Here is a 15,913-nt window from a genome sequence, read left to right on the forward strand (position 1 = left end):
GACAGACAACATTCACACTCACATCCACACACTAGGGCCAATTTAGTGTTGCCAATCAACCTATCCCCAGGTGCATGTTTTTGGCGGTGGGAGGAAGCCGGAGTACCCGGAGGGAACCCACGCAGTCACGGGGAGAACATGCAAACTCCACACAGAAAGATCCCGAGCCCGGGATTGAACCCAGGACTACTCATGACCTTCGTATTGTGAGGCAGACGCACTAACCCCTGTTCCACCGTGCTGCCCTATGTTCCCCTAGTGTCCAAATAACTCTAAATTAAGTCTTTGTTACTTAGAATATGTTCCCCATACTAAAGTGTTACCAAAAACATATATATATGTATATATATATATATATAAAACATATTGTCTTGAATTTGAAAAAAAAAAAAACATTTTATTTTTCACTAAAGAAGGGTTCGGTGAATGCGCATATGAAACTGGTGGGGTTCGGTACCTCCAACAAGGTTAAGAACCACTGGTTTAGACCTTGATTGAAACAATACGTTTTTGCAATGATTAATAATAGATTATCAATTAACACCATGTGTATTTTTACAATTAAATCAAAGCTGCAGCCATTGGGACATATCCCCTGTCACTCGAGAATACCATCACCAAAAGCTTCTTTTGTATTTGCAGGAAGAGTAAAGCCCGCCTTTCAAGGACTCTGATTGGTTATATTCAAGAGAGCCGGAAATCCCAGCTCTTCCATTGGCCAAGAGAGCTTTCTGTTTTGGTTGCCTGCCAGCGGGCCGTCTGGACGGGGAGGGGAGTCGTCTGCCTTCCGCTTCTCGGCTGGATTGACACACAATGAGGAGCCGAGGCAGGGTGGACGCTCCACAAACGCCGCCGTAAATAAATACAACAACCACTTGAGGCCGGAGAAACATGGAGAATCAGGTACCGTGGCTTTTTGCTCGCCTTTTGGATTCTGAACTTTTCACGGTGAAAATACCGGCGGCTTTCTCGCTGGCAGGGCAGGAATGAATCCTCTGTTGTAGTGGCTGGAATAGGAGGGAGGAGGAGGAGGGGGGACGCTGCTCCTGCTCCTGCTGCTATACAAGTCGACTTGTTTGGCTCTGGAGCTATGCTAGCTGGCCACTCATACATCGGCATTTACCGCTAACTAGCCTCACTCTAGCGCTCCATTCAGCCTCGCTGCATACGTCAAGCTACACACGAGCACACAAAGATATACACACCCGGTATTTACCCTCCTCTGGCGAAGTTTAAAGTCCAATGCAATTAAAAACTACCCGGGAAAGCTTTTTTTTTTGGAGTGGCGCTGGTGTCCGGCTAAGCTAAGCTAGTACACTACCAGTGGCTAAGGCTAAGGAGCCGCGACAAGGCGCTGGGGGAGAGGCTCGTCCTCTCCTAGCTGTGCTGCTTGCTTAGCCAGGGTGGTGGCCTGAAACCTGCCACACTGGTCAAAGAAACCCCGCTACCGCCGTACTATTTGGTAATGTCACTCTAATATTGGCTAACATTGGATTAATGGTTAACGCGTGTGCACTTTTCTGCGATATAGTAGTATTACGTATGGGAGGAATTCTCAATGTGGAAAAACTTAACCTCACTCATGCTTGATTGCCTGGCATTTACTGGCTCAAAGTGTCCAAAATATACATTATTGCTCAATGAGTGCTTTGTTGTCGCACCCATTTCCAGTTTTAATCATGTATAATAATAATGTATTTGTCGCACCCATTACATAGACATCCAATGCATCTTATCCGTGTGTATGGCTAAGAAGGGCCAATGTTCCCTCTATGGTGCACGCCTGCGCAATTGCGCACTGCTCACGCGTTCTCTGCGCACAGCAAATATATGCTGCGCACAAAATAATATCCAAACAAAATATTTTATTCTGTACGATTTTTTTCAATGTAGCTATGTGATCAACACATCAAACAAATGTTTGTCAACTAGGGAGTGTAACGATTTGTTTTAACGATTCGATTCAGAATTTGTGGTTGCCGATATGATTCAGAGACGATATTGTTTTTTTTAGAACGATACAATCCGAAATGATTTAGTGATTTGAAATCGATTCAGTTACTTTTTAGCAAAAAAAATCAACCTGTGAAATAAATACTTGACAATGCAAGTGAAGTTTCCTATATTCCTGTTATGTCTTGTAGGGGAATTCGATATAAATGAATTATGGATATAAACAAGCAAGTAAACAACAATAAACAGCCAATGCATTCACATCTTATTTGAATAAAGTGCAACCAACAGTTTGGGTTGAATTAACAAGAGGAAACCTTTTCTTTGTAATGTCACTCTAATATTGGCTAACATTGGATTAATGGTTAACGCGTGTGCACTTTTCTGCGATATAGTAGTATTAAGTATGGGAGGAATTCTCACTGTGGAAAAACTTAAACTCACTCATGCTTGACTGGCTGGCATTTACTGGCTCAAAGTGTCCAAAATATACATTATTGCTCAATGAGTGCTTTGTTGTCGCACTCATTTCCAGTTTTAATCATGTATAATAATAACAATAATAATAATGTATTTGTCGCACCCATTACATAGACATCCAATGCATCTTATCCGTGTGTATGGCTAAGAAGTGCCATCGTTCCATGCCAATGTTCCCTCTATGGTGCGCGCCTGCGCAATTGCGCACTGCTCACGCGTTCTCTGCGCACAGCAAATATATGCTGCGCACAAAATAATATCCGAACAAAATATTTTATTCTGTACGATTTTTTTTTCAATGTAGCTATGTGATCAACAGATCAAACGATGTTTGTCAACTTGGGAGTGTAACGATTCGTCTTAACGATTCGATTCAGAATTTGTGGTTACCGATATGATTCCGAGACGGTATTGTTTTTTTAGAACGATACAATCCGAAATGATTTAGTGATTTGAAATCGATTCAGTTACTTTTTAGCAAAAAAAATCAACCGGTGGGCCTGTGAAATAAATACTGGACACTGCAAGTGAAGTTTCCTATATTCCTGTTATTTCTTGTAGGGTAATTTGATATAAATGAATTATGGATATAAACAAGCAAGTAAACAATAATAAACAGCCAATGCATTCACATCTTATTTGAATAAAGTGCAACCAACAGTTTGGGTTGAATTAACAAGAGGAAACCTTTTCTTTGTAATGTCACGCTACTATTGGCTAACATTGGATTAATGGTTAACGCGTGTGCACTTTTCTGCGATATAGTAGTATTAAGTATGGGAGGAATTCTCAATGTGGAAAAACTTAACCTCACTCATTCTTGATTGGCTGGCATTTACTGGCTCAAAGTGTCCAAAATATACATTATTGCTCAATGAGTGCTTTGTTGTCGCACCCATTTCCAGTTTTAATCATGTATAATAATAATGTATTTGTCGCACCCATTACATAGACATCCAATGCATCTTATCCGTGTGTATGGCTAAGAAGGGCCATCGTTCCATGCCAATGTTGCCTCTATGGTGCGCGCCTGCGCAATTGCGCACTGCTCACGCGTCCTCTGCGCACAGCAAATATATGCTGCGCACAAAATAAAATCCAACCAAAACTCGAAACAAAATATTTTATTCTGTACGATTTTTTCAATGTAGCTATGTGATCAACAAATCAAACAATGTTTGTCAACTAGGGAGTGTAACATTTTTTTTTAACAATTCAATTCAGAATTTGTGGTTGGCGATATGATTCAGAGACGGTATTACATTTTTTTAGAATGATACAATCCGGAATGATTTAGTGATTTGAAATCAATTAAGTTACTTTATAGCAAAAACAATCAACCGGTGTGCCTGTGAAATAAATATTGGACAATGCAAGTCGAGATGTTCGATAATGGCTTTTTTGCCGATATCAGATATTCCGATATTGTCCAACTCTTAATTACCGATTCCGACATCAACGATACCGATATATACAGTAGTGAAATTAACACATTATTATGCCTAATTTTGTTGTGATGCATTAAACATTGTAACAAGGTTTTCCAAAATAAATCAATTCAAGTTATAGAAAAAAATGCCTACATGGCACTGCCATATTTATTATTGAAGTCACAAAGTGCATTATTTTTTTTACCATGCCTCAAAACAGCAGCTTGGAATTTGGGACATGCTCTCCCTGAGAGAGCATGGGGAGGTTGAGGTGAGCGGGGTTGAGGTGGGGGGTTAGGGGGTAGCGCGGGATGTATATTGTAGCATCCCGGAAGAGTTGGTGCTGCAAGGGGTTCTGGGTATTTGTTCTGTTGTGTTTAGTGAAGTGAAGTGAATTACATTTATGTAGCGCTTTTTCTCAAGTGACAAAAAGCGCTTTACATAGTGAAACCCAATATCTAAGTTACATTTAAACCAGTGTGGGTGGCACTAGGAGCAGGTGGGTAAAGTGTCTTGGCCAAGGACACAACGGCAGTGACTAGGATGGCAGAAGCGGGGATCGAACCTGTAACCCTCAAGTTGCTGGCACGGCCGCTCTACCAACCGAGCTATACCGCCCCGTTTATGTTGTGTTACGGGGCGGATGTTCTCCCGAAATGTGTTTGTCATTCTTGTTTGGTGTGGGTTCACAGTGTGGCGCATATTTGTAACAGTGTTAAAGTTGTTTATACGGCCACCCTCAGTGTGACCTGTATGGCTGTTGACCAAGTATGCATGGCATTCACTTGTGTGTGTGAAAAGCCGTAGATATTATGTGACTGGGCCGGCACGCAAAGGCAGTGCCTTTAAGGTTTATTGGCGCTCTGTAGTTCTCCCTACGTTCGTGTACACAGCAGCATTTTAAAAAGTCATAAATATTGATTTTTAAACCGATACCGATAATTTTGAAACCGATAATTTCCGATATTACCTTTTAAGGCATTTATCGGCCGATAATATTGGCAGTCCGATATTATCGGACATCCCTAAATGCAAGTGACGTTTCCTATATTCCTGTTATTTCTTGTAAGGTAATTCAATATAAATGAATTATGGATATAAACAAGCAAGTAAACAACAATAAACAGCCAATGCATTCACATCTTATTTGAATAAAGTGCAACCAATAGTTTGGGTTGAATTAACAAGAGGAAACCTTTTCTTTGTAATGTCACTCTAATATTGGCTAACATTGGATTAATGGTTAACGCGTGTGCACTTTTCTGCGATATAGTAGTATTAAGTATGGGAGGAATTCTCAATGTGGAAAAACTTAACCTCACTCATGCTTGATTGAATGGCATTTACTGGCTCAAAGTGTCCAAAATATACATTATTGCTCAATGAGTGCTTTGTTGTCGCACCCATTTCCAGTTTTAATCATGTATAATAATAACAATAATAATAATGTATTTGTCGCACCCATTACATAGACATCCAATGCATCTTATCCGTGTGTATTGCTAAGAAGGGCCATGGTTCCATGCCAATGTTCCCTATATGGTGCGCGCCTGCGCAATTGCGCATTGCTCACGCGTCCTCTGCGCACAGCAAATATATGCTGCGCACAAAATAATATCCAAACAAAATATTTTATTCTGTACGATTTTTTCAATGTAGCTATGTGATCAACAGATCAAACAGTGTTTGTTAACCAGGGAGTGTAACGATTTGTTTTAACGATTCCATTCAGAATTTGTGGTTGCCGATATGATTCAGAGACGGTATTGTTTTTTTTTAGAACGATACAATCCGAAATGTTTTAGTGATTTGAAATCGATTCAGTTACTTTTTAGCAAAAAAAATCAACCGGTGTGCCTGTTAAATAAATACTGGACACTGCAAGTGAAGTTTCCTATATCCCTGTTATTTCTTGTAGGGTAATTCGATATAAATTAATTATGGATATAAACAAGCAAGTAAACAACAATAAACACCCAATGCATTCACATCTTATTTGAATAAAGTGCAACCAACAGTTTGGTTTGAATTAACAAGAGGAAGCCTTTTCTTTGTAATGTCACTCTAATATTGGCTAACATTGAATTAATGGTTAACGCGTGTGCACTTTTCTGCGATATAGTAGTATTAAGTATGGGAGGAATTCTCACTGTGGAAAAACTTAAACTCACTCATGCTTGACTGGCTGGCATTTACTGGCTCAAAGTGTCCAAAATATACATTATTGCTCGAGGAGTACTTTATCGCACCCATTTCCAGTTTTAACCATGTATACAATAATAGTAATTTATTTGTCGCACCCATTACATAGACATCCAATGTGTCTTATCCGTGTGTATGGCTAAGAAGGGCCATCGTTCCATGCCAATGTTCCCTCTATGGCAAATATATGCCACGCATAAAATAAAATCCAACCAAAACTCGAAACAAAAATATTTTATTTTGCACAATTTTTTCAATGTAACTCTGTGATCAACAGATCAAACAATGTTTGTCAACTAGGGAGTGTAACGATTTTTTTTAACGATTCGATTGAGAATTTGTCGTTGCCGATGTGATTCGGAGACGGTATTATTTTTTTTAGAATGATAAAATCCGAAATGTTTTACTGGTTTGAAATCGATTCAGTTACTTTTTAGCAAAAAAAAATCAACCGGTGTGCCTGTGAAATAAATACTTACAAGTGAAGCTTCCTGTATTCCTGTTATTTCTTGTAGGAGAATTTGATATAAATGAATTATGGATATAAACAAGCAAGTAAACAACAATTAACGGCCAATGCATTCACATCTTATTTGAATAAAGTGCAACCAACAGTTTAGGTTGAATTAACAAGAGGAAACCTTTTCTGCTCACATTTTCAACATTCAAGACATCTTTAATAAAAGTACAGTAACCAACATTTTAACAGTAGATTTACCTGCTTAAGTTCCCCGACCTGGCCATACAATATAGTTTCTCCACCCTGGCGTCGCCGATGAAGGACAGCGTGTATGCTGTTGATGGTGTTGGCGCTTTGGTTCCCAATGTCCATAGCCTGCTTGATTCATCTCTATATATTTGTTTCTGATCACATTACTTTTCCTTGGCTGCTTCATGTTGTGTTCTATTTTTAACTTTTATTGTCAATCTTATGCCAACAACCAGCCCAATTCCAGCTATTCCCTCCCGTGCACACATTTTAATCTCTGTGCTTCCCCAGACATACCGTATTTGCCGCACCATAAGCCGCCCTGGGTTATAAGCCGCGCCTTCAATGAACGGCATATTTCAAAACTTTGTCCACCTATAAGCCGCCCCGTGTTATAAGCCGCATCTAACTGCGCTAAAGGGAATATAAAAAAAACAGTCAGATAGGTCAGTCAAACTTTAATAATATATTAAAAACCAGCGTTCTAACAACTCTGTTCACTCCCAAAATGTACGGTAATGTGCAAATGTGCAATCACAAACATAGTAAAATTCAAAATAGCAACATCAATAACTTAATGTTGCTCGAACGTTAATGTCACAACACACAAAATAAACATAACGCTCACTTTCTGAAGTTATTCTTCATTCATAAATCCCTCGAATTCTTCTCCTTCGGTGTCCGAATTAAAAAGTTGGGCGAATACGGGATCCAAAATGGCCGGCTCCGTCTCGTCATCCAGGTGAAGTTCGCTTGCTAGCGCTGTTGCCTTCATTCGAATAGTGATTGTGCTGACACTTCTGCTTGCTGCTCTCTGCTCAACAACCCACTGTTCGAGTTTGTCCTCCAACAGTTGCCATCTTGCTTTGTTCCCTCGGAAACTCTGTTTTGTCTTCTTTACCTGGCGCAGGTCATCTTGTTGCTTCCTCCACCTACGCACCATTGATTAATTTATGTTATATTCTCTTGCTGCTGCTCTATTTCCGTGTTCTTCGGCATGACTTATTGCCTTAAGTTTAAATTCTGCGTTATACGCGTGTCGCTTAGTAGGAGCCATTTTGTGGTCTTTACAGATGTAAACACACAAAGGAAATGAAACGTAATACCCGCGCGCTTCTTCTTCTACGGGGGCGGGTGGTTGCTTACCGTAGAAGAAGAAGCGCTTCCTCTTCTACGGGGGCGGGTGCTTACCTTGGCAGTTGCTTACCATAGAAGAAGAAGCGCTTCCTCTTCTACGGGGAAAAAAGATGGCGGCTGTTTACCGTAGTTGCGAGACCGAAACTTTATGAAAATAAATATTTATATTAATCCATATATAAGGCGCACCGGGTTATAAGCCGCACTGTCAGCTTTTGTGAAAATTTGTGGTTTTTAGGTGCGGCTTATAGTGCGGAAAATACGGTACATCAACACTTCCTCATTCTCCGCCAATCTGCTTTTAGGCACGGACGGTGTGTTCGTGATCATGGGAACAATTAATATCAAATCAAAACCACATTAAAATTAAACATTCCCACCAACACATTGTTGCAGTTTGAATGGAAGTATATAGCCTAATATTTATGCATTATAGATTAGTGATGCACTGAAACTTTGGCCGCCGTAACAGCGCTGCCGAAACAGAATGTTGTGACGACTAGGCAAGATGCACGGTATTGTCTGCAGCGGAGGCAGCATGTCTGCGAAGTGGACGTACATTGATATATCCGAGATATACCTGCGAATAGCAATCTACAAAATGTGCAAATATTAACAGGACAGTGGCGACTTTTGGGGAGAAACAGTCCAACGCTAAGCAAGTGTGACATCATGCTCGCTGTTCATCGCGGGCATCGACTGACAGAAATAGTCTCTCAACACGAGTACATTCTATAATAACACCAAAAAAAGATGCTAGATTGGTTGCTATTCATTTTTAATGAAGAAAAAGTCACTAAAAGTCTATAGACACTTGAAAAATTCTCGACAAAGTACATTGTACTTTGCAGCAACAATTGAAAATAGAGCAAAAAGTATATATTATTAGAAAATGTATGTTAAAAGTTAAAGTCCCAACGATAGTCACACACACACTAGGTGTGGTGAAATTATCCTCTGCATTTGACCCATCCCCATGTTCACCCCCTGGGAGGGGAGGGGAGCAGTGAGCAGCAGCGGTGGCCGCGCTCTGGAATTATTTTGGTGATTTAACCCGCTATTCCAACCCTTGATGCTGAGTGCCAAGCAGGGAGGCAATGGGTCCCATTTTTATAGTCTTTGGCATGACTCGGCCGGGGTTTAAACTCCCGACCTTCCAATCTCAGGACAGACACGCTAACCACAAGGCAACTGAGCTGGCCACTGTTAGTACTAATTAATAACACAGATATGCTTTTAAATCGGGACAAGCGGTAGAAAATGGATGAATTTATGTATACATTTTTTAGCCTTTTTAAAGAAAATCATAGCAAATTATACAATGAGGCCATGGTAATCATGCCTCCACCACACCCCTTAACCACGGCCCTAGCGCCACAGATATCTTGGCAATCAGGGGAAAACCTGTACTAGATTACAGAGATGCTGAAACAATCTGTTGCCAGACAGGAAGTTATAGGAATGAACACTTTATCCCATGTTTGTGCTATAGCATACATCGCATTGTGCAACATGTGAATGTTTTAAGGGGAGCTAAATGTGATCTCTGAAAGAGGTAGAAAATATTTCCACTGCAGACATACAGTACGAGTACATAGCTCAAGTAGGCTAAATCCCCTAAATTAGGAAATAATTTAATGGAAATGACTGTTTTCATTTGATTATAATCATAAGGCATGCTTGTTATGTCATATTTGGGACAGGTGTGCTGCTGGTGTGGCCACAGTGTGCATGTCTGATGTTGCTCACATGTGGTCCACTGAATGCTCAGGGAGTTTGTACGTTTAGTCAGACACATGAAAGATTGGGGGGGAACAAACTTCCATCAGCATGATTACAATATAATTTTTATAGCTATAATCAGACACGTCCTTACAGATAAAATTACAACTGCTCAGTTAAGTATATTTCACAAGAAAATATGTTTGCGCGCACACTCGCTTATTTGCATGCGGTCTGGAGTGTATTACCGCTACTAGTACGGTTCATTTGGTCAAGTGTGTACGGCAGGGCTATTCAATTGGCGGCTCTCAGGCCAAATAGAGGAACTTGAACTACTGTAAACACATTGGCAGATCTTTGCATTGACATTTCAACCATACTTGTGTAACCCGCTTGGTTAATTCAAAGCTTTAGTTCCGCCTGGAACTCCAAACTGAGTTGTGAGTGTGCTGGCTACCGGGCTAAAAGCCCGAGCTATCAGCCCGGTTGCCAGAGAGTGAGGTTTACCATCGTATACATAGCCCAGCCATATATACGTTACACTAGCAACCATACAGTTGAAAACTGGGGTCCAAACTTGTGATTTACTTGACTGAAGTGTTCCCCAAGGCACCCAATTAAGTATTCTCCTTTTTGTTAGTTATTTGTATTGTGGTTTATATAAGTAAGGTGTTGTTGTAGCTTGTTTACTACAGATGCAGTCAGTAGTCATTTGTTCAACTTCTTAAGTTATACTAGTGGTGTTCCTCAAGGTTCCATTTAAGGTCCTCTCTTTTTCATCATTTGGGCTATTCAACTGGTGGCCTGTGATTTCAGTTCAAAAAACAGATTCCCAAAAACACTAGAGTGCTGTCATAGAGATGATTGTTTGACTAGATTTTTTGTAGTTGGTTCTTAAAATCAGCAGAGTGCTCCTTTTAACTCCTGACAAAATGAATCAAATCAAATGTCTGCTGTAGAGGACACTGGTTTTCCAGAATATACAACATAAGACTAATAGTGAAGGGAGAAGGCCTGCCCCCGGTCTTTAGCTTTTGTGGAAATGTGGCACCGATAACAATTCAGTTTAATAGCGCTGATATATGCACTTGGTCCAGGACCAAACAGGACTGGACCAAATATGAGGACTGCCTGAGGGTTGGATCGTGGTGCGCTTGCCAGCGAACTCTAGTCCTGAGTCGTGTGAAGGCTGTCCAAAATACCTGATATGTCACCAAATGCTTAAGTAACCAGATGCATAGCAACACACAACAGAAAGCTGAGTGAATATCCTTAAAACATACGAGTTAAATGTAAGCAAACATACCCTGCTATTTTCAGAAAAGGGCTTTTGTTGGTCATTCGGTTAATGTTGTCTTATCCTCGTTGCCGCCTTTATGTACGGTAATTAATATCCTCTGCCGTTATATCTCGGCTGGTAAAAATAATCTGCCATAGAAAGTAAAGAAAACTGTATGACCTGGAAGACGTTGGGCAATGTACAATTTGACTATGTCGTCCAATCAAGGCAAGGCTTAAAGAGGTCATATCATGATTTTTTTTCTTACATTTGAAACACTTCCTTGTGGTCTTCATAATATGTAATGGTGGTTCTTTGGTCAAAATCCGTTTTGTGGGTGGTCTTATTTACATAGCTCCACTTCAACTGTATCATCTCCCCGTCATCGTTTTTAGCACTTCCCTATGTAGTCTACTGACCGATAAAAGATAGAACTATACGCTACTTTGCATTAGAAATGGCAACAGCAGTGGATGCATGTGCATGTACGAGACAGTCTGCCCCACAACAAGCGGATAGAGGAAAAAATGCTGATTGACTACAATGGCGGACTCACGCAAAGATCTTCGGGTAAAACGTTACCATATATGGAGATATCCGCTGACGTCACCAATAGAAAAAACGTCATACATTGGGAAAATTCCAAATGGCTCGTTTGGAGTAAGTATGAAGGAAAACAAGATTGTTTTATAAATATCTCCGCCATGCCTCCATGGTTTTATTTCAAATTTGTGTGACTTATGCAGATCCCAAATACATAAAAACAGGAATGGATAGGTTAGAATAGTTGGGTTTGCATAATACAGTAGGTCCACTTTAAAGAAGCTGTATGTCACAATTAGATCGATGCTTGGAGGGTGCTCGTGTTCGATTATTGTGACTTTCCCTCTTCTTAGTTCAAACCTTAAAGATACGCTCAACCTATGCACGCACATAAAGCCACTCTTCAACATCACCCACTTTATTTCAATTTGGTACTCGGTCAGTGAATGAGCATCTGAAGCCCATGTTTAGATATTGTTCATGTGTCTTTAATAAAGAAAATGGCTTGGGTTTTACATGCACAGCCATACACACATTCACTGACTGTTTAAAAAAAAATTGGGTTGTTTCTTCTTATTGGTCCTTTTTTGAGGAGACTGTCATTGCTGGTGTATGAAACAGCTGGTTGGATTGACCTGCAAAGAATAATGGGCCCTGTGTTGTTGTGTCCTTGTACGATAGGAAGCCAAGATGCTATCACATTTTGAATTTACTGGACATCTCATTTAAGATGCAAATAGAAACCACAATATGGGCAATTTAGGAGTTGCCATAATTCCGCCTGGTTGCCGACAAAGGGCTCCAAGGAGAGTTGGATGGGGCAACACTCGACTTAAGCGGTTTCTAAAATGCCAGATTTTTTATGTCCTGTCAGGGATGACGGCAAAGCAGTTTCCGCCGACATTTCTATGACAACCAAGCTTCACTGAGGGGCACTGTGTGCAGTGGAAAACAAAATCCGGGGACGAGCGGGTAAAGCTCAGTGGAGTCAGCAGCATGCTGTAGAAAGCTGGCAAAGACTGTAGAGAGCCACCGTTCAGTCAGATACTCCAATGACGATTTGGAAGTTTAATTCAAGCTGTGATTAAAGGCCATTGAACTGTACTGCTTTATAATTTTCAAAACATGTTGTCAACTCAGCTTGAGTAGAGTCTACATGTGTCCTTTTAGAGTGGGTGTGTAACGGTACGGCATCCTCACGGTTTGGTAAATAACTCGGTATTAGGCCACGGTTTGGTTCATTTTCTGTAAACAAAATGCAAAACTTAAGTGCTTAGCTTTTGTGTTTAAGGATTTTAACTTGAAGCATAAAAATGCTGGTAACAAATTATCCAATTATTACAATTACCAAATAAACAATAAAAATATAGTCTACTTTTTGTCACACATAGGTGTGGGTGTGCAGCGCAATACCCAATGTAGACTTGGGAAAACAATTCTAAACTTTTGGTTTAGTAAAGCTGCATTAGGTTCGATACAAATACATTTATTTGTCACACCCCTATTTTAGAGAATATAATTTGTATAGTCCTGGTTAGAGCTGTAACAATATGAACATTTCATATTACGGTTATTATAATCGCGGTATTGTTGAATGAGCTTAAAAGTACTTATACACACACTGAAATCTTTTGACCAAGCTACTGTATGTTCTTTATAAATAACTAAGATCAATAGACAAACTGATAATGTTTTAGTCTTAGATTTTTATCTGTTTTAATGGCTAAGGTCTTATTGTGTTAATTTTTTTTTTGTACTGTAGCACTTTAAGATTTATTTAAATGGAAAGTGCACAGCAAATAAAATGTATTACCGGTACTATAATGTATTATTTCTGGCTGGCGTAGTGGCGTCCTACTCAGCAGTCCTTAAGCGCACCGTTAAAACTCCTACGTCTCGAGTATGGGGCTTAAAAGGGCACGTGATTTTGCAATGCATTGTGGGTACGGGGTAGCCATTTTGCTGGACATAGGTTTTGTTTACATGGCTGTACTATACCCGCGGTAATGTGAGAGAGAGCAAAAAACTGGATTAAAATGGATCTTACAAAATAAAACCGAGACAAAGGCCCCGTTTACACTGCATATTAAGTCTTGGATTTTTTGTCCTCAAGTGACACAGATTGAAAAAAATTGCCAGTCTAAACTAGAGTTGTACGGTATACTGGTACTAATAAAGTACCGCAATACTAATTAATTGAAATCGGTACTATACTGCATTTGAAAAATACCGGTACCGTTCTTTCATCCAAATGCCGCTGTGGGGCGGTGACTACAGAGTGTGAGAGTTGAGTGTGTCAAAACGCACACACAAAGTGCATACAAGTAATAACATCTTGGAGAGGAAGAATGGCAAAAAAATGGCAATTCCACAGGTTAATAAAGAGGGTGCGTGAGACGTTTCCTTCAGGGTCGATGTTTTCATCGGGGTTAACACCCCTCACTTTACACGTAAATGGGGCTGCTCAGTTCCGCTTTCAGGTCAGATTGACGAGGCCGCTGGTTCGTGAAAATCTGGTTGCTTTATTATTAATTTTGCAGGACACAACCAGACCCGTTCATCACTCTACTGCGCAGTGCACAAGCTACCTCTCTCCCTCTTTACTCGCCCACTCACTCACTGACGTCACTCAGTCAACACGGTGCCATTCTTGCAAACACACATACGCTACTCTCATAAGTCAACCAGGTCCCCTGCTGTGCACATGTAGATATGTAGACGCTCACACAGCTGCCTGGCTTAATGCTAAATATTAGCAGAGTTAAAACCTCCCAATTAGCGTCAGCTAATGCAAGTGAAATGACTGAATTTTGTAACAAACTGCTACAATTTGTTTTATCTTTAACAAATGTGTGGTTTACCTGCTACATGACTTATCTGTGTACATTTATACATTTATCAAAATTTGTTTTTTAGTACCGTATTTTCCGGACTATAAGTCGCAGTTTTTTTCATAGTTTGGCCGGGCTCCAGTGCGACTTATGTTTTTTTCTTTTTTTAGTATGCATTTTTGGCAGGTGCGACTTATACCCTGGTGCGACTCATACTCCGAAAAATATGGTACTTACTAATATCTTTTTTTTTTTAAAGCACAGACCAGGAATGGCAACCATAAATCATGAAGCATTTAATATAATATCAATACATTTTTGTATTATATTCTAATCTAATTGTAGATAATGGCAGACTATTTGTAAAATGGAAATTGTAAATTGCTCTTTGATGAATATGAATAAATAAAAATATATATACAGTATATATTAGTTGTGTAACGGTACACAAACATTTCTGTTCGGTACGTACCTCGGTTTAGAGGTCACGGTTCGGTTCAGTTTTGATACAGTAAGAAAACAACAAAATATACATTTTGGGGTTATTTATTTACCAAATTTGCAAAATCTTCCACCAAAAATATTTTTCTTAGTGGAATATTTGATGTGAAGTAATGGGAACCTTGGATAGGTCAATAATTCATAATAACATTGATTTTGATTCAATATTATGTTTTGAGCTCCTCTCTGAGCTGCCACCTTAACGTGGTAGAGGAGTTTGCGTGTCCCAATGATCCTAGGAGCTATGTTGTCCGGGGGCTTTATGCCCCCTGGTAGGTTCTCACAAGACAAACTGGTCCTAGGTGAGGGATCAGACAAAGAGCAGCTCGAAGACCTTTATGAAGAAAACAAACAAGGAACCCAGATTTCCCTTGCCCGGACGCTGGTCACCGGGGCCCCCCTCTGGAGCCAGGCCCGGAGGTGGGGCACGATGGCGAGCGCCTGGTGGCCGGGCCTGTCCCCATGGGGCCCGGCCGGGCACAGCCCGAAGAGGCAACGTGGGTCCCCCCTCCAATGGGCTCACCACCCATAGCAGGGGTCATAAAGGTCGGGTGCGATGTGAGTTGGGCGGCAGCCGAGGGCAGGGCACTTGGCGGTCCGATCCTCGGCTACAGAAGCTAGCTCTTGGGACGTGGAACGTCACCTCGCTGGGGGGGAAGGAGCCTGAGCTAGTGCGCGAGGTGCGCTAGATATAGTCGGACTCACTTCGACGCACAACAAGGGCTCTGGAACCAGTTCTCCCGAGAGGGGCTGGACTCTCTTCCACTCTGGCGTTGCCGGCAGTGAGAGGCGACGGGCTGGGGTGGCAATTCTTGTTCCCCCCGGCTCAGAGCCTGTACGTTGGAGTTCAAACCGGTGGACGAAAGGGTAGCTTCCCTCCGCCTTTGGGTGGGGGAACGGGTCCTGACTGTGGTTTGCGCTTACGCGCCAAATCGCAGCTCAGAGTACCCACCCTTTTTGGATTCACTCGAGGGAGTACTTGAGAGTGCTCCCCCGGGTGATTCCCTCGTTCTACTGGGGGACTTCAATGCTCATGTTGGCAGCGACAGTGAAACCTGGAGAGGCGTGATTGGGAAGAATGGCTGCCCGGATCTGAACCCGAGCGGTGTTTTGTTATTGGACTTTT

The 15,913-nt window shown here is 41.0% G+C and overlaps 1 protein-coding gene across 2 annotated transcripts in view; it reads left to right on the forward strand.

The window, feature by feature from the left end:
• Positions 1 to 757: 757 nt before the first annotated feature.
• The window catches only part of mllt1a (MLLT1 super elongation complex subunit a), a 50,162-nt gene continuing 35,006 nt past the window's right edge, over positions 758 to 15,913 (forward strand). For both annotated transcript variants that reach the window (XM_061975819.2, XM_061975820.2), the window contains exon 1: positions 758 to 903. In XM_061975819.2, the coding sequence (XP_061831803.2) occupies positions 892 to 903 (12 nt within the window). In that variant the 5' untranslated portion in view covers positions 758 to 891. The remainder of the gene's footprint in view (positions 904 to 15,913) is intronic.

This window comes from Nerophis lumbriciformis, linkage group LG14, assembly GCF_033978685.3.
Source record: "Nerophis lumbriciformis linkage group LG14, RoL_Nlum_v2.1, whole genome shotgun sequence".
NCBI lineage: Eukaryota > Metazoa > Chordata > Actinopteri > Syngnathiformes > Syngnathidae > Nerophis > Nerophis lumbriciformis.